This window comes from Oncorhynchus masou, chromosome 13, assembly GCF_036934945.1.
Source record: "Oncorhynchus masou masou isolate Uvic2021 chromosome 13, UVic_Omas_1.1, whole genome shotgun sequence".
Lineage (NCBI taxonomy): Eukaryota > Metazoa > Chordata > Actinopteri > Salmoniformes > Salmonidae > Oncorhynchus > Oncorhynchus masou.
This window is the reverse complement of record NC_088224.1, coordinates 20,419,983-20,438,647: the sequence shown is the minus strand read 5'-3', so window position 1 is coordinate 20,438,647 and position 18,665 is coordinate 20,419,983. Positions and strand designations below refer to the sequence as shown.

The 18,665-nt window shown below is 45.3% G+C and overlaps 1 protein-coding gene across 1 annotated transcript in view; it reads left to right on the top strand.

The window, feature by feature from the left end:
- The window catches only part of LOC135551893 (adhesion G protein-coupled receptor B2-like), a 528,123-nt gene that overhangs the window by 161,363 nt on the left and 348,095 nt on the right, over positions 1-18,665 (top strand). Inside the window, 1 exon segment of the mRNA XM_064983168.1 lies at positions 9,260-10,142. Coding sequence (XP_064839240.1) covers positions 9,275-10,142 — 868 coding nt within the window. The 5' untranslated portion in view covers positions 9,260-9,274.

Below are 18,665 nucleotides of genomic sequence, written 5' to 3'. Positions count from 1 at the left end.
CTGTTCATAATCACACTGAAATTTACATTACTTTGGCTTCAATTAAAATATATGTGTATTTTATTGTGTAACCAAGTGGGATTAAAATTGATTAAATTGTAATTATTTGTCAACATATCTACACAAAATACAAAATGGAAGAAAAATGTACTTAAAAAAAGATTGATATAAATAAATAACTAAAATATAGTTGTTGCATGAGTATTCATAGTCATGAGTTAATACATGTTAGAAACACCTTTGAGTTTTCTTGGGTAAATTGATAAGAGCTTTACACACCTAGATTGTGCAATATTAGCACATTCTTTTCATAATTCTTCAAGCTCTGTCAAGATGCTGGGGATCATGTCTAGACAGCATTTTTCAAGTATTGCCATAGATTTTAAAGCAGATTTAATTCAAAACTGTAACTTCCTCTCCCAGTGGCTCAGTAGATCAGACTGAAACAGGTTTTCCTCTAGGATTTGGCCTGTGCTTAGCTAGTTATTTTTGTATCCTGAAAAAACTCCCCAGTATTTGCCGATGTCAAGCATACCCATACTATGATGCAGTCACCACCATGCTGGAAAATAAGAAGGCGGTTACTCAGTGGTGTGTTGGATTTGCCCCAAATATAAGGCTTTGTATTTATGCCAAAAAGTGTACTCCGTTGCCGTGTTTATTTTTTGTAGTATTACTTTAGTGTCTGGTTACATACAAGATACATGTTTTGGAATATTTGTATTCTCTATATTTGTATTCTTCTTTTCACTATGTCATTTAAGTCATTATTGTGGAGTCAATACAATGAGATTGAACTCTGTAACTGTAGCTGTTTTAAAAATCCCCAGTGACCTATGTGTCTGGGTGGTTTAATATATAATCCACGGTATAATTATTCACTTGACCATGCTTAAAGAGATTGTTATTGTTACTCATCTACCAGTCACTGCCCTTCTTTTTGAGGATTTCAAAAAGCTCCCTGGTCATTGTAGTTGAATGTGTGCTTGGGATACTTGACTGAGGGTCCTTACATATGTTGCATGTATGTGGGACAAAGGTCAATTCAAAAATCATATCAACCTGTCACGCCCTGGTCGAAGTATATTGTGTTTGTCTTCATTTATTTGGTCAGGCCAGGGTGTGACATGGGTTTATTGTGGTGTGTTTTGTCTTGGGGTTTTGTTAGGTATTGGGTTTGTGGCTTAGTGGGGGTATCTAGCATAGTCTATGGCTGTCTGGAGTGGTTCTCAATCAGAGGCAGGTGTTTATCGTTGTCTCTGATTGGGAACCATATTTAGGCAGCCATATTCTTTGAGTGTTTCGTGGGTGATTGTTCCTGTCTCTGTGTTTGTTGTCACCAGATAGGCTGTTTAGGTTTTCGCGGTACGTTTGTTGTTTTGTATTGTTCGTGTTTATTCGTTCATTAAACATGTATGAAAATTACCACGCCGCATTTTGGTCCGATCCTTGCTACACCTCTTCGTCAGAGGAGGAGTTAGAAGAAAACTGTAACACATCCCCTAATATTTCACACAGAGTCCATGTAATGTATGGGATTTGTTGAGGCAAATGTTCCTCCTGAACTAATTTAGGCTGAATACTTAATGTATGCACTATATATCAAATTTTTATTCATCTTAAAGAAAGAATTGTTCTTCGATTTGACATTACAGAGTAGATTTGTGTAGATCTGTTGTCCAAAAAATTACAATGAAATCCATTTGAATCCCACTTTGTAATAAGAAGATATGAATGTAAACCATACCAGCAGTTGCTGTTTCAGAATAATACACGTTTTCTCTTGTTTTACTTCATGTCGACTGAAGTCAACTTTAAAAGCTCATAACTCGGGTTCTGATAGAGATTTCAGTGATTTAAAAATACCTGGATTTGGGACAGCTTGTAATTTTCAAGAATCTAAAAGTCAAAATGTTCCGATATGAAGGGGTTTCCCTCGGCCGCCACACATATGAAAGCCCATGAGGTAAGCCTTTAAAAAAAACCTAAGAAAAATACCGGAAAAAAGTCTAACATTCAAAACTGATAAGTTGCCATGGATACTCCACGTTCGCTGGTTGTAGCTGTGCATTTCAAAGCAAGCATTCCCTGCTAATAAGTGAAAGCAGCTGTGGGTTGTGTGTGTTTTGTCTCTTTCTGTCACTTTCTTTTTCCTTTGTCTCTGTTCTTACCTGTGTGATCTCCTGCTTAGAACATTTCTTCACTGAGGAAGAGGAAGAGAAGGACAGAATGTGAGAGGGAACTGAGCTGTGGGTGGCTGATATTGACTGGCTTTTGTATTCTAAATACCTTCGGGAAATGTCAATGCACATTGTTTCCGGCACAAGGGAAGTGTTCTACTGTTCCCCCAAAGCAACAATCAGCTGGGGATATTTCACTTCAGTGACTTTGGTTTATACGCTATACAGCAGAAATATTGCAGGAATGTATGATTTTCTCTGTTGTCATACTATCTCTATACTTTGTCCAGCTATCCCCCTATCCCCCCCAACCACTCTATCCCTCCTCTACCCCCTTTATATCCACCTTCTCCCCCCTTTACCCCCTCTACTTGAGTGGTGCAGCATTCTAAGGCACTGCATCTCAGTGCAAGAGACCCATAGGACGGCGCACAATTGGCCCAGCGTCGTTCATTTTTTTGGCCGGAGTAGGCCGTCATTGTAAATAAGAATTTGTTCTTGACTGACTTGCCTAGTTAAATAAAGGTGTATATATATATATACAGTATATATATATATACAGTATATACATACATATATAAACTAATCCCCCCTCTTTCCCGCTCTACCCCACTATAAACCCCTTTAACCCCGTCTCCATCTATCTATCTATTCATCTGATTTACAGTATCTCTCGCCTCTCTTTTCCCCCTCCACTCCTTCCCCACCCCTGACCCTGTCCTCTCTCTTCATCTCTCCACCCCAACACTCTTCTCTCTCTCACTCTCTCTTTCTCTCTCCCTCTCCAGTCCTAGCCCTCTACCTGCCTACCTGCCTACCTTCCATCTTGCTCTCCTCCCTCACTCTCTCCCTCTTTTCCTTTCATGTCTTTGTGAGACTCATTAGTGAAGACTAGCTGTACCCTCCTCACAGTCGCTCATTGTCACAGTCCTTTGTGGGGAGACTCTTGACATAGTCTCTAACCCTGGCCCTCAGCCTCTTACCATCAGCCCTTCAGTTTCTTAAAGTGGCCTTTAGCCCCTCAGCCTCTTATAGCAGCCCTTTCATCAGAGAATGAAGAGAAAAGCACACACACGCATGGTCATGCACATATAATATGCACACACACACGCATGGTCATGCACATATAATATGTACACACACACACGCATGGTCATGCACCTATAATATGCACACACACACACATGGTCATGCACATATAATATGCACACACACACACATGGTCATGCACATATAATATGCACACACACACACATGGTCATGCACATATAATATGCACATACACACACATGGTCATGCACATATAATATGCACACACACACATGGTCATGCACATATAATATGCACACACACACACATGGTCATGCACATATAATATGCACATACACACACATGGTCATGCACATATAATATGCACATACACACACATGGTCATGCACATATAATATGCACATACACACACATGGTCATGCACATATAATATGCACATACACACACACATGGTCATGCACATATAATATGCACATACACACACACATGGTCATGCACATATAATATGCACATACACACACATGACATTGCATAATACTGTTTTTGATAAGGCACAAAAGGGAAATATTTGACAAAAATGTTTTTCAACACCGTTCATTTATCTAGCAATCTAATGTTTGATTCCCTGGGATCTGTGTAATTTAATTATCTGTAGTATTTGCATGGGACAGCTTCCCATAACTGTCCTACACCCTGAAATAGATCTGCAGTGCATGTGTGAGTGTCTAAACTTGGCCAGTACTGGACCTATTGTTACCCAGAGTAAAGCAGTACTCTGTCAGCTCTTAATGGAAAACGCATCCGTGTATGAAGATAAGCAGCAGTCATGAAATGAACCCCTCTGTCTCTTTCTTTGTCTCTCTCTCTTTCTCTCTCTTTTCTCCTCTGTCTCACATTTCCCATTATATTTAATGAGTTGGTGCTCTGACACTTGGCAGTGATATCTGTCCTTGTCCTCTTCCAGAGGTGGTTACCCACAGTGGATCATAATGGACCATTTACACCTGGTTAGAAAGATCTGATCTCTTTTAGTGCGGCCACTATCCATTAATCAATGAACTGGTTGTATTAGAATAATAACCTAAGTGTACAGTATGGATTACAATAACAACCTGTTTCTGTGTCCTTCTGCTCTCTCTCTCTCTCTCTCTCTCTCTCTCTCTCTCTCTCTCTCTCTCTCTCTCTCTCTCTCTCTCTCTCTCTCTCTCTCTCATTGTTATGAGGTGTGTGTATGTGTAGACTGTACTGTTAACCATCAGAGCTGAGTGTGACCATTAGGGCTGTGATGGGCCACGGTTATTATTATTTTTGATACAAAAGTTTTTGAACTTGTAAAGCATCATAATGCATGTTTCAAAATGAGCTACTAACATACCGTAGCTTTGGTGAAACCCTTGGCTAATAAAGAAAAACATTTGACTGCTTGGAAATGTAGGAAATGAAGCTTTTCCTCCCAGCTGTGCCCTTCTGCTCGTAAAATGACGACCAACTTTATGTAAAAATGTTAAACTGCTATTGGGTAAAATATACCTCATTAGTCCAATGTTGTCACAATACCAGCATTTTGACTTTGATTCCGTTCCCAGGTTTAGTAGCACGATATTCAATACCATCACATTTATTCGATACCAAATTGATACCAAAACGATACCAAGGCAAAAAAAGACGGCATATGAGCCAAAGTCACAGAATGGCACTTGCTCCAGACAGATAAACTCAGCTAATGCTCTGTTCACTCATTAGGCACCTTTAATGTTCAATATTATCACGTTTTAAATGTTTTATGACAGAATTCTTCAGAGACAGCCATGTGTGCATTTATGAAACGTTTATACAATCCATTTGACTTTGTTTTTACCAATCTAACTACAAACAACATAATGGTAATCATTTATTTGAATGGTATTGATAAACTGGGTAAATCAAGATGTAGCCTAGGAATGTGTGGATGCATTGAGTTATCGAGCTTTGTTTTGTATGATTTCATGAGGGTGTTTCCCTTCCATTTTATTGTACTGATCAACCACATTTGCATCGATTGTAGCTTATTTTATAAAAGTGTGTGTCTCTTTAACCAGTAATGACTGTCATTCACAAGCCAGGAGTGGTGCAGCCTGTCGGAGTCCTCAGTTTGCTGAGGCAATATAATCTTTGGCTGAGGGAGAGACGTGAGGGAGACCGATTAAGTGAATGGATAAAGTTTTTGGTGGCAATCAGGTTTTAAATCAGCATATTTTGCATTACAATTTGCATATTATCACAAACAAAGTACGAAGGTGTTGAATTGATGTTAGTTTCAGCTGTAAAGGAAAGTTAGCCTACGAAGCTGGAAGGTTCAGGTATCTTCTTGCATCGTAAAGTTATTCTAGCCTGTATGTTGTCATGGACATTATTTGGAGAACAGTAATGAACCGTTTCAACATTTCTACATGTTGTATCGCATTATTCAAGAGTGTTGACTTCAGTGCAGCATAACTGGGGAGTTTAAGATGATGCAGCCCAGACTCCCAGTACAGGCTGAGTGGAGCAGGCAAAGTGCAGCCCAGACTCCCAGTACAGGCTGAGTGGAGCAGGCAAAGTGCAGCCCAGACTCCCAGTACAGGCTGAGTGGAGCAGGCAAAGTGCAGCCCAGACTCCCAGTACAGGCTGAGTGGAGCAGGCAAAGTGCAGCCCAGACTCCCAGTGCAGGCTGAGTGGAGCAGGCAAAGTGCAGCCCAGACTCCCAGTGCAGGCTGAGTGGAGCAGGCAAAGTGCAGCCCAGACTCCCAGTGCAGGCTGAGTGGAGCAGGCAAAGTGCAGCCCAGACTCCCAGTGCAGGCTGAGTGGAGCAGGCAGGGTGCAGCCCAGACTCCCAGTGCAGGCTGAGTGGAGCAGGCAGGGTGCAGCCCAGACTCCCAGTGCAGGCTGAGTGGAGCAGGCAGGGTGAGTGGAGCAGGCAGGGTGCAGCCCAGACTCCCAGTGCAGGCTGAGTGGAGCAGGCAGGGTGCAGCCCAGACTCCCAGTGCAGGCTGAGTGGAGCAGGCAGGGTGCAGCCCAGACTCCCAGTGCAGGCTGAGTGGAGCAGGCAGGGTGCAGCCCAGACTCCCAGTGCAGGCTGAGTGGAGCAGGCAGGGTGCAGCCCAGACTCCCAGTGCAGGCTCAGTGGAGCAGGCAGGGTGCAGCCCAGACTCCCAGTGCAGGCTGAGTGGAGCAGGCAGGGTGCAACCCAGACTCCCAGTGCAGGCTGAGTGGAGCAGGCAGGGTGCGCTCCATGGGGAGCCCAGACTCCCAGTGCAGGCTGAGTGGAGCAGGCAGGGTGCGCTCCATGGGGAGCCCAGACTCCCAGTGCAGGCTGAGTGGAGCAGGAAGGGTGCGCTCCATGGGGAGCCCAGACTCCCAGTGCAGGCTGAGTGGAGCAGGCGCTCCAGGGTGCCCTCCATGGGCTGAGTGGAGCAGGCAGAGTGCGCTCCATGCCCAGACTCCCAGTGCAGGCTGAGTGGAGCAGGCAGGGTGCGCCCAGACTCCAGTGGGGAGCCCAGACTCCCAGTGCAGGCTGAGTGGAGCAGGAAGGGTGCGCTCCATGGGGAGCCCAGACTCCCAGTGCAGGCTGAGTGGAGCAGGCAGGGTGCGCTCCATGGGCTCAGCCCAGAGCCCAGACTCCCAGTGCAGGCTGAGTGGAGCAGGCAGGGTGCAACCCAGACTCCCAGTGCAGGCTGGGGAGCCCAGACTCCCAGTGCAGGCTGAGTGGAGCAGGCAGGGTGCGCTCCATGGGGAGCCCAGACTCCCAGTGCAGGCTGAGTGGAGCAGGCAGGGTGCCCATCCAGTGGGCTGAGCCCAGACTCCCAGTGCAGGCTGAGTGGAGCAGGAAGGGTGCGCTCCATGGGGAGCCCAGACTCCCAGTGCAGGCTGAGTGGAGCAGGCAGGGTGCGCTCCATGGGGAGCCCAGACTCCCAGTGCAGGCTGAGTGGAGCAGGAAGGGTGCGCTCCATGGGGAGCCCAGACTCCCAGTGCAGGCTGAGTGGAGCAGGAAGGGTGCGCTCCATGGGGAGCCCAGACTCCCAGTGCAGGCTGAGTGGAGCAGGCAGGGTGCAACCCAGACTCCCAGTGCAGGCTGAGTGGAGCAGGCAGGGTGCGCTCCATGGGGAGCCCAGACTCCCAGTGCAGGCTGAGTGGAGCAGGAAGGGTGCGCTCCATGGGGAGCCCAGACTCCCAGTGCAGGCTGAGTGGAGCAGGCAGAGTGCGCTCCATGGGGAGCCCAGACTCCCAGTGCAGGCTGAGTGGAGCAGGCAGGGTGCGCTCCATGGGGAACATCAGCTGCGCTGATAGTCAGACTTGATCCGTGAGACACAAGTACCAAGAGTAAGCAAAATTCTGGAACCAAACCATTTTTCATGTTCTCGTATCAAAAAAGTAGCCGTGTTTGGTTTACCGTGCAACACTAGTTCGGATAAAGTCTCACATTTTTGTGCATGTCAGCAGATATGTTTTCAAGATATTGGACTTTCAAGAAGCAAAGTTTCACCAGCCACCTCATCATATTATTATTTTGAGTTCACGATTATTTCCCCTAATTGACTGTTACATGATTATACGATAATTCTGCCAGCCCTACTGATCATATGGGGCGGCAGGTAGCCTAGTGGTTAGAGCATTGGGAAGCATTGGGACCATAATTGAAATGTTGCTGAATAGAATCCCCCAGCTGACAAGCTAAAAATCTGTCATTCTGCCGCTGAACAAGGCAGTTAACCCACTGTTCCTAGGCCATCAATGTAAATAAGAATTTGTTCTTAACTTGCCTAGTTAAATAAATAACAACAAAATATAACCCATATGAGTGGGTAGAAACAGTCAACTTCAAAAGGGTTTAGTCATAATGAGTTAAACTCACATTTCCATCATGAGGGAGACAGACTGGAGTGTGTGTGCATGTTATCATGAGGTTAATTGAGTTGAGCATACACCAGTCGATAGAGCTCACTCAGTGTTTCTGCCATTAAATCTTCATGTCCATGCTAAGGCATTTAAAAGCCTCTTAAAAGTGAACGTGAGGTAAAACTGAATAAAATATGAATGAACGGTTGATTTTCTTTAGCTTTTTTTGCGGCCCTTATTGGATCAATATGTCAGTATGTATGTCTGTATGTATGTGTGTGGACATGTCTGTATGTATGTGTGTGGACATGTGTGTGTGTGTGTGGACATGTGTGTGTGTGTGTGTGTGGACATGTGTGTGTGTGTAAAGATCAGGCTGGTGGCACTGTGACGGCGAGGGTAATGGTTTGCCCCATCGCCTTAGGTAAGACACTCGGCAGGGTGTGTGTGTGTGTGTGTGTGTGTGTGTGTGTGTGTGTGTGTGTGTGTGTGTGTGTGTGTGTGTGTGTGTGTGTGTCTGGAGGGGTGAGTCTGTCCCAGCAGGGCTGTGTGGAGTGGGGTACATTGTTCTGGACGTCTCAACAGCCAAGTCATCAGCCCCTTTAATCCAGCCCGCCAGGGGAGAGAGTGTGTGTGTGTGTGTGTGTGTGTGTGTGTGTGTGTGTGTGTGTGTGTGTGTGTGTGTGTGTGTGTGTGTGTGTGTGTGTGTGTGTGTGTGTGTGTGTGTGTGTGTCAGAGGCAGAGCGACCTTCATGACGGAACCATGACCATAAACTTTGTTATTATTAGACTCTGAGGGGAGAGAGACTGTGAGGGAGAGAGAATGTGAGGGGTGGGAGACTGTGCGTGAGAGAGAAATATGAGGGGAGAGAGACTGTGAGGGAGAAAGATTGTGTGGAGAGAATATGAAAGAGATAGACTGTGAAGGAGAGAGCATGTGAAGAGAGAGAATTGAGACTGATATTGGTATATCACATTCTCATTCTGCCAGACATATTGTTTTGGAATTGATTTCTGTTTTCTCAAAAGTACTGACTCTGTTCTCTCTTCCTTCTCCTCTCCCCATTTCTGCCTCTCTCCTTCCCTCTCTCTACATCTCTCCTTCCCTTCTCTATATCTCTCTCACTGTCGCTCTACCTCTCTCCCTTCCTGCCTCCCTATCTTTTTTTCTGCAGGACGAATGACATAGGATGAACACTACTGGCGGGGTGTGTCTGTGTGTGCTGTCGTCCCTCCTCGGTGTGGCCTGGGCCGTGGCTGCTCTAGTTCCTCTAGCTCTAGCTCCTCTTTCTACCCTGGCCGCTGCCTATGGGGCTGCCAGTGGCGTCTCTCCCAGGGAGGCAGAGGGGGGCAGCCTGCCCTCCCAGTGCTCCAGCCTGGTAGCAGGGGTACTGTATGGATCTTTCTCTCTGAGAGAGCTGTTCCCGTCCCGGATGCCAGGCTGTTCCTGGTCGTTGGAGAACCCCGATCCCACCAAGTATTCCCTCTATCTCCGATTCACCCGTCACCCTTCCATCTGTCAATCACACTCCCCCATGCTCCTCCCACTCGACCATCATCTAGCCAATCAGAGCTGCCCGCTGGATCTACAGACATCAACTCAGGACGTGATAGACCTTTGCGGCAGCCAATTAGAATCGGAAGGACCATATTCATTTTTACAGTTCGACAAGAACTTTGTTGAGCTATGCCTGTCGAGACTACCGTCACCTGATGAACCGCCGGTAACCAAGGAAACGCTAGAACTCCGGCTAGTCGAGGTTTTGCTAATCAACAATGAGAACTCCAGCCAGTTCACCTGTGGAGTACTCTGCAGATGGTTTGAGGAGTGTCTGCGCAATGGTCGTCATGGAGACGGTGACGCTGCTGACGGTGACGGTTGCAGAGTTACTCAGACGGGGTGTGTGTGTCCTAACAACAATGTGGTCATGGCTCAGCCTGTACCCCTTCTCCCGTCAACGCCCCATAACAACGGATCGCTGTTAACTGAGGATTGCTGCGTCACAGAGCTGCACCATAACAATGCCATTGCCATTGCCCCCAGGGACGTCAGACAAGGTAAGGCGGTGCCTCACTTCACTTTGGTTTTGCTAACACACTAGCTGTCAATCAAGCAGATTGCTGTTATTGGTTGTCTGGTCTAGTTAAAAGCTGTAAAAAAGTGCTAATGCATTTTTTATTTGACTTCAGAGTGTCAGACATATTGGGTTGTTGAGTCTAATGTGGTGTTTTTCTCTGCTATATTTCTTCCAAAACATATTATAATATAATGAATATATCTTCAGAAGAAATTCTCCAGGGCTGAAGTTTGACTCCAAAGGGTCATGGACTTCTGAATTCTGCTTGATAAAAGCTTCTATTTCTCTTATTGGCTTTCAAAAATGACAAACATCAAGAAGCCCGAACGTCACTTATAACAGACTTAAAATATGTATCAGAAGTTCATTATTTTTTAGGTATATTTTAATACCTCCTCCTCAGAGTGGTAGAGAGGCGGGGCTGTTGGTGAGGATGTGTACATGGACTCACTGATCAATCTCTGTGTGTGTGTGTGTGTGTGTGTGTTTGTGTGTGTGTGTGTGTGTGTGTGTGTGTGTGTGTGTGTGTGTGTGTGTGTGTGTGTGTGTGTGTGTGTGTGTGTGTGTGTGTGTGTGTGTGTGTGTGTGTGTGTGTGCGTGTGTGTGTGTGTGTGTGTGTGCATGTTTCTTTGCTTTAGCCATATGTCTAATTGTTGACTAGCTTCTCAGTTGTTGCTCTTTGTCTATGAAACAGATCTTAGAAAGTAAGAGTTGACTATCTGCTGTGTGGTCACTGTTGACCATCTGCTGTGTGGTCACTGTTGACCATCTGCTGTGTGTCACTGTTGACCATCTGCTGTGTGGTCACTGTTGACCATCTGCTGTGTGGTCACTGCTGACCATCTGCCGTGTGGTCACTGTTGACCATCTGCTGTGTGGTCACTGTTGACCATCTGCTGTGTGGTCACTGTTGACCATCTGCTGTGTGGTCACTGTTGACCATCTGCTGTGTGGTCACTGTTAACCGTCTGCTGTGTGGTCACTGTTAACCATCTGCTGTGTGGTCACTGTTGACCATCTGCTGTGTGGTCACTGTTGACCATCTGCTGTGTGGTCACTGTTGACCATCTGCTGTGTGGTCACTGTTGACCATCTGCTGTGTGGTCACTGTTGACCATCTGCTGTGTGGTCACTGTTGACCATCTGCTGTGTGGTCACTGTTGACCATCTGCTGTGTGGTCACTGTTGACCGTCTGCTGTGCGGTCACTGTTGACCGTCTGCTGTGTGGTCACTGTTGACCATCTGCTGTGTGGTCACTGTTGACCATCTGCTGTGTGGTCACTGTTGACCATCTGCTGTGTGATTAATGTTGACCATCTGCTGTGTGGTCACTGTTGACCATCTGTTGTGTGGTCACTGTTGATCGTCTGCTGTGTGATTAATGTTGACCATCTGCTGTGTGGTCACTGTTGACCATCTGTTGTGTGGTCACTGTTGACCATCTGCTGTGTGGTCACTGTTGACCATCTGCTGTGTGGTCACTGTTGACCATCTGCTGTGTGGTCACTGTTGACCATCTGCTGTGTGGTCACTGGTCGGTCACTGTTGACCGTCTGCTGTGCGGTCACTGTTGACCATCACTGTTGACCATCTGCTGTGGTCACTGTTGACCATCTGCTGTGTGGTCACTGTTGACCATCTGCTGTGTGGTCACTGTTGACCGTCTGCTGTGTGTTCACTGTTGACCGTCTGCTGTGCGGTCACTGTTGACCGTCTGCTGTGCGGTCACTGTTGACCGTCTGCTGTGCGGTCACTGTTGACCGTCTGCTGTGCGGTCACTGTTGACCGTCTGCTGTGCGGTCACTGTTGACCGTCTGCTGTGCACTGTTGACCGTCACTGTTGACCGTCTGCTGTGCGGTCACTGTTGACCGTCTGCTGTCGGTCACTGTTGACCGTCTGCTGTCTCGGTCACTGGTCACTCACTGTTGACCATCTGCTGTGCGGTCACTGTTGACCGTCTGCTGTGTGGTCACTGTTGACCGTCTGCTGTGTGGTCACTGTTGACCGTCTGCTGTGTGGTCACTGCTCTGCTGTGGGTCACTGTTGACCATCTGCTGTGTGGTCACTGTTGACCATCTGCTGTGTGGTTACTGTTGACCATCTGCTGTGTGGTCACTGTTGACCATCTGCTGTATGGTCACTGTTGACCGTCTGCTGTGTGGTCACTGTTGACCGTCTGCTGTGTGGTCACTGTTGACCGTCTGCTGTGTGGTTGACCGTCTGCTGTGTGGTCACTGTTGACCGTCTGCTGTGTGGTCACTGTTGACCGTCTGCTGTGTGGTCACTGTTGACCATCTGCTGTGTGGTCACTGTTGACCATCTGCTGTGTGGTCACTGTTGACCATCTGCTGTGTGGTTACTGTTGACCATCTGCTGTGTGGTCACTGTTGACCATCTGCTGTGTGGTCACTGTTGACCATCTGCTAAAATGGAATTGCAGTATAAGGATGTTTTCACTGGAATAAATGACAAGAACAGGTTTACATCAACAGACAAACAAAGACTAATATACATACTTAGTGAAACAGTGCTGTGTTAGATAACATTTTAAACACCGTCACATACAACTTTTAATGCACTGAAAAATCTGGACATCTGCCTACCTGGAGGTGATCCGTCACATATTACCATCTTGCATGATGTCTTTATAGAGGCAGTTCTGTTTTCTGTACTGCTAGGCTGATTGTGGGCCAACTTGACGGCTTTCTCCTAACGAGAATCCAATACTCTAATCAGATTTTACAAATACTCCTGGTCAGAGAACAGATGACCTGCCCTGCCTTCTCTGCCCTCGGCCACACGCACGCACACACACATGCACACTCACACGTACACACACCTACACACACACATGTACACACATATACATACACACACACAAACACACACATGCACACACACACATACATAAACCCACACAGCTCTGCCCTAAGCCTCGGGGGTGATGTTACCTTGCTGATAGGAAGGTTATCAGGCAACACAGTGGATCAATGGGACAGATACAGTAGAGTTCATTATCTAATCAGAACACATAGAGAAAGAGAGAGGGTGGGATAGGGGGAGAGAGACATTGAGAGCAATTTGCAAACAAAGCCTTCTCATGCCTTGTCGAATTCAAAAAAGCTTTCAACTCAATTTGACATGAGGGCCTGTTATACAAATTGATGGAAAGTAGTGTTGGGGAAAAAACATATGACATTATAAAATCCATGTACACAAGTGTGGGGTTAAAATTGGCAAAAATCACACATTTCTTCACACAGGGTCGGGGGTGAGACAGGGATGCATCTTCATCCCCACCCTCTTCAACATATATATTAACGAATTGGCGAGGGCACTAGAACAGTCTGCCGCACCAGACCTCACCTTACTAGAATCTGAAGTCAATCGTCTACTTTTTGCAGATGATCTGGTGCTTCTGTCCCCAACGAAGGAGGACCTAGAGCCGCACCTAGAAATTCTACACAGATTCTGCCAGGCCTGGGCCCTGACAGTACATCTCAGTAAGACAAAAATAATGGTGTTCCAAAAAAGGGACATTGGCCAGGACCACAAATACAAATTCCATCCAGACACCGTTGTCCGACAGCACACAAAAAGCTACACCTACCTCAGCCTAAACATCAGCACCACAGGTAACTTCCACAAAGCTGGGAACGTTCTGAGAGACAAGGCAAGAAGGGCATTCTATGCCATCAAACGGATCATACATTTCGACATACCAATTAGGATCTGACAAAGAATACTTGAATCAGTTATGGAACTCATTGCTTTTAAAGGTCTGGGGTCCACTTACCAACCAAGAATTCACAAAATGGGACAAACACCATATTGAGACTCCTCCGTGTACAACGTTAAACACCAAATAATGCATGCAGAGCAGAATTATCAAAATCCAGAAAAGAGATGTAAAATTCTACATCCACCTAAAAGGAAGCGATTCTCAAACCTTCCATAACAACTGGAGAAGAGTCCCCTAAGCAAGCTGGTCCTGGGGCTCTGTTCACAAACACAAACAGAACCCACAGAGCCCCAGGAGAGCAACCGAATTAGACCCAACCAAATCATTAGAAAACAAAAGATAATTACTTGACATATTGGAAAGAATTTACAAAAAAACATATTAAACCAGAATGCTATTTGGGCCAAAACAGAGAGTACACAGTGGCAGAATACCTGACCACTGTGACTGACCCAAACGTAAGGAAATCTTTAACTATGTATATACTCATTGAGCATTGCAGACCTGGCTCTCAAGAGAATACAGGCTATGTTCAAACTGCCCAAAAAGGAGGTGGAAAGTGAGCTGCGCTTCCTAACCTCCTGCCAAATGTATGACCATATTAGAGACACATATTTCCCTCAGATTACACTGACCCACAAATAATTTGACAATCTCCCATATCTAGTAGGTGCCACAAGAAAAGAGCAACCAGTGAATTTTCAAACACCATTGTAAATACAACCTATATTTATTTGTATTTATTTACCTTTTTGTACTTTAACTATTTGCACATCGTTACAGCACTGTATATAAGCAATTTCACTTTAGTTTTTAAAAATCTATTTCACTTGTTTCCCATGCCAATAAAGCCCTTAAATTGAAATTGAATTGAGAAAGAGAGAGAGATGGAGAGACAGAGAGAGAGGGGGAGGGATAGACAGAGAGAGAGAGAGAGAGAGAGGGGGAGGGATAGAGGGATAGACAGAGAGAGAGAGAGAGAGAGAGGGAGAGAGAGAGGGAGAGAGGGGAGAGAGAGAGAGAGAGAGAGAGAGAGAGATAAAGAGGGGGGAGGGGGAACGTGAGGGAGAGAGAGAGAGAGAGAGAGAGAGAGAAGGGGGGGAGTGGGAGGAAGAGAGAGAGAGAGAGGGGGGAGAGAAAGAGAGAGAGAGGAGGGAGGGGGAAGGGGAGGAAGAGAGAGAGAGGGAGAGAGAGACAGAGAGAGAGGGAGAGAGTCTGCGTACTGCACACCCCTCCACCTGTTACTGTGGAACATTACAGAAGGCGTTTCCATGGAGACAAAGCCAGATTTCAGATTTAGATAGGGGTAATGTCACACAGGTTTTTTACAAACCTTGACAACTCTTTTTGTGTTTGTTCGTTTGTTTGTATGTTAGGTGTCTAAATGTTCGCGTATTTGTGTGTTTGCTTGTCTCAGAATGTGTATATGTATGTGTCTCCGTCTACCAAGATACATTTCACTGTAAGTGGACAGACCTTGAGAGTTGTCTGCATCAGACTCCATCAAGATATGTCAGTACAGAACACCAATACATAAAGAATTGTGAACTATAAGACTGGGTAGATAAAGAGTACAGATAACATTTTATAATCAGCTTCACTTTCAGCCTCTCTTTCAGCTTCACTTTCAGCTTCTCATTCAGTCTCACTTTCAGCTTCTCATTCAGCTTCACTTTCAGCCTCTCTTTCAGCTTCACATTCAGCTTCTCATTCAGCCTCACTTTCAGCTTCTCATTCAGCTTCACTTTCAGCTTCTCATTCAGCTTTACTTTCAGCTTCACATTCAGCTTCTCGTTCAGCTTCACGTCCAGCTTCTCTTTCAGCCTCACTTTCAGCTTCACTTTCAGCTTCTCTTTCAGCTTCACTTTCAGCTTCTCTTTCAGCTTCACTTTCAGCTTCACTTTCAGCCTCTCTTTCAGCTTCACTTTCAGCTTCGCTTTCAGCTTCTCTTTCAGCTTCTCTTTCAGCTTCACTTTCAGCCTCACTTTCAGCTTCACTTTCAGCTTCTCTTTCAGCTTCACTTTCAACCTTTCTTTCAGCTTCACTTTCAGCTTGACTTTCAGCTTCACTTTCAGCCTCTCTTTCAGCTTCACTTTCAGCTTCACTTTCAGCCTCTCTTTCAGCTTCTCTTTTAGCTTCACTTTCATCTTCTAACAATTCAAGCTCAAATAGAGAGTCAATGCATTGGATTTTTGAGCATCCTTTTCACTAGCTTGCATTCACTGTGTTGTATTGAATTGCGTATATCTTTTCCCTCAGCTTTGAGCTTATGTTGTGTTTGAATATATAGAGGTAGAGAAACACTGTCTGTTGATTTTATCTCGCATCTACAAAGCATTTGGTCATTTATTTCATACTGTTTTATCATGTATTTTGCCTTAAAGGTCACTTTGAGGTGGAACTAGTATTTTCAAGACGGACATAAAGAAACACAAGTTGCACATACAATGTGACAAAATATGTTGGATATTTTCACAAGATGATATGTTAGGATGACGACACAGTACTGTGTTAAGTTCTTCCTTCAGTGGATATGGTATAGAACATAGCTATCCAGATAACAATGGCATTGGATAATGCGTGTGCATGTGTGTGTATGTATTTGTGTGTGTGTGTGTGTGTGTGTATGTCTCTGTGTGCGTGTGTGTATGTCTCTGTGTGTTTGTCTCTGTGTGTGTATGTATCTGTGTGTGTTTGTCTCTGTGTGTGTATGTCTCTGTGTGTGTATGTCTCTGTGTGTGTATGTCTCTGTGTGTGTATGTCTCTGTGTGTGTTTGTCTCTGTGTGTATGTCTCTGTGTGTGTTTGTCTCTGTGTGTGTATGTCTCTGTGTGTGTATCTCTCTGTGTGTGTATGTCTCTGTGTGTGTTTGTCTCTGTGTGTGTTTGTCTCTCTGTGTGTGTTTGTCTCTGTGTGTGTGTATGTCTCTGTGTGTGTTTGTCTCTGTGTGTGTATGTCTCTGTGTGTGTGTGTGTATGTCTCTGTGTGCGTGTATGTATGTCTCTGTGTGTATGTCTCTGTGTGTGTATGTCTCTGTGTGTGTATGTCTCTGTGTGTTTGTCTCTGTGTGTGTATGTCTCTGTGTGTATGTCTCTGTGTGTATGTATGTCTCTGTGTGTGTATATGTCTATGTGTGTGTTTGTCTCTGTGTGTATGTCTCTGTGTGTATGTCTCTGTATGTGTTTGTCTCTGTGTGTGTATATGTCTCTGTGTGTTTGTCTCTGTGTGTATGTCTCTGTATGTGTTTGTCTCTGTGTGTGTATATGTCTCTGTGTGTTTGTCTCTGTGTGTATGTCTCTGTGTGTGTATGTCTCTGTGTGCGTGTGTGTATGTCTCTGTGTGTATGTCTCTGTGTGCGTGTGTGTATGTCTCTGTGTATATGTCTCTGTGTGTGTTTGTCTCTGTGTGTGTAAGTCTCTGTGTGTGTATGTCTCTGTGTGTGTATATGTCTCTGTGTGTGTTTGTCTCTGTGTGTATGTCTCTGTGTGTGTTTGTCTCTGTGTGTGTTTGTCTCTGTGTGTATGTCTCTGTGTGTGTTTGTCTCTGTGTGTGTATGTCTCTGTGTGTGTATATCTCTGTGTGTGTTTGTCTCTGTGTGTGTTTGTCTCTGTGTGTATGTCTCTCTGTGTGTGTATGTCTCTGTGTGTTTGTCTCTGTGTGTATGTCTCTGTGTGTGTATGTCTCTGTGTGTGTGTGTCCCTGTGTGTGTATATGTCTCTGTGTGTGAGTGAGTGAGTGAGTGTGTGTGTGTGTGTATGTATCTCTCTTTCTCTCTGTGTGTGTGTATGTCTCTGTGTGTGTGTTTGTGTGTATGTCTCTCTTTCTCTATGTGTATGTGTGCGTGTGTGTGTGTATGTCTCTCTCTTTCTCTGTGTGTGTGTGTGTGTGTTTGTGTGTTTGGCAGCTGCCTAACTACCAGTAGCAGAGTGTGCTCTTTTCACCTTTCTTTAGGAAAACACTTTAACCTTTAACAAGCTGCCAATCTCACACCCCATCACACACACACACTGTTCACAGACCTCAGTGCATGGTCCGTTAGGGGAGGAAATATGGTCGATGAATAACACAAATAAACAGATCGGCACACTATCGACCTGAACACAGATCTCATTGTTTGCTCATGCAAGGCCCCTTGAGAGGTGGAGGGTTTTAATCTGACACACACAAACATTCACAGAAACACAGAGACAACTGTGGCCTCACAGGAATACACAGAGACACACACACACACACACACATCCCACGTATAGTACCTAGAGCCATAGCTGAATTACTGAATATTTACACGAGAGTCTCCTCTACTTCATTCAGGCCTACTTTCTGATGTCAAGCTGTGTAGGCACACACACACACACATATGCACACACACACACACACACACACACACACACACACACACACACACACACACACACACATATGCACACACACACACAAACAGGGTCATGTAAGTAGGAGGAGGCTGATTAAATGGGCTTTCAGCATATACATGACTGAGTGCCAAGTGTTTGTGAAAATCAGATCAGAGTATTCCCCTGTCATTCATTAAACTAAAAGAAGACTGTGACAACATGAGAACACACACACAATGTTTTCCTCCCTCTCCCAGATGCACACGTCTAACTAAAAACATTGAATACTTCAGCTGGAGTTTGATTGATCATTTTTATGTAAAAGTGTACTAGAAGATAATTGCAGTTTTTCCCAACAAGATCTTCAGATTCAGACTTTTGTCCACATTCTCCAAACGGCAAATTTAG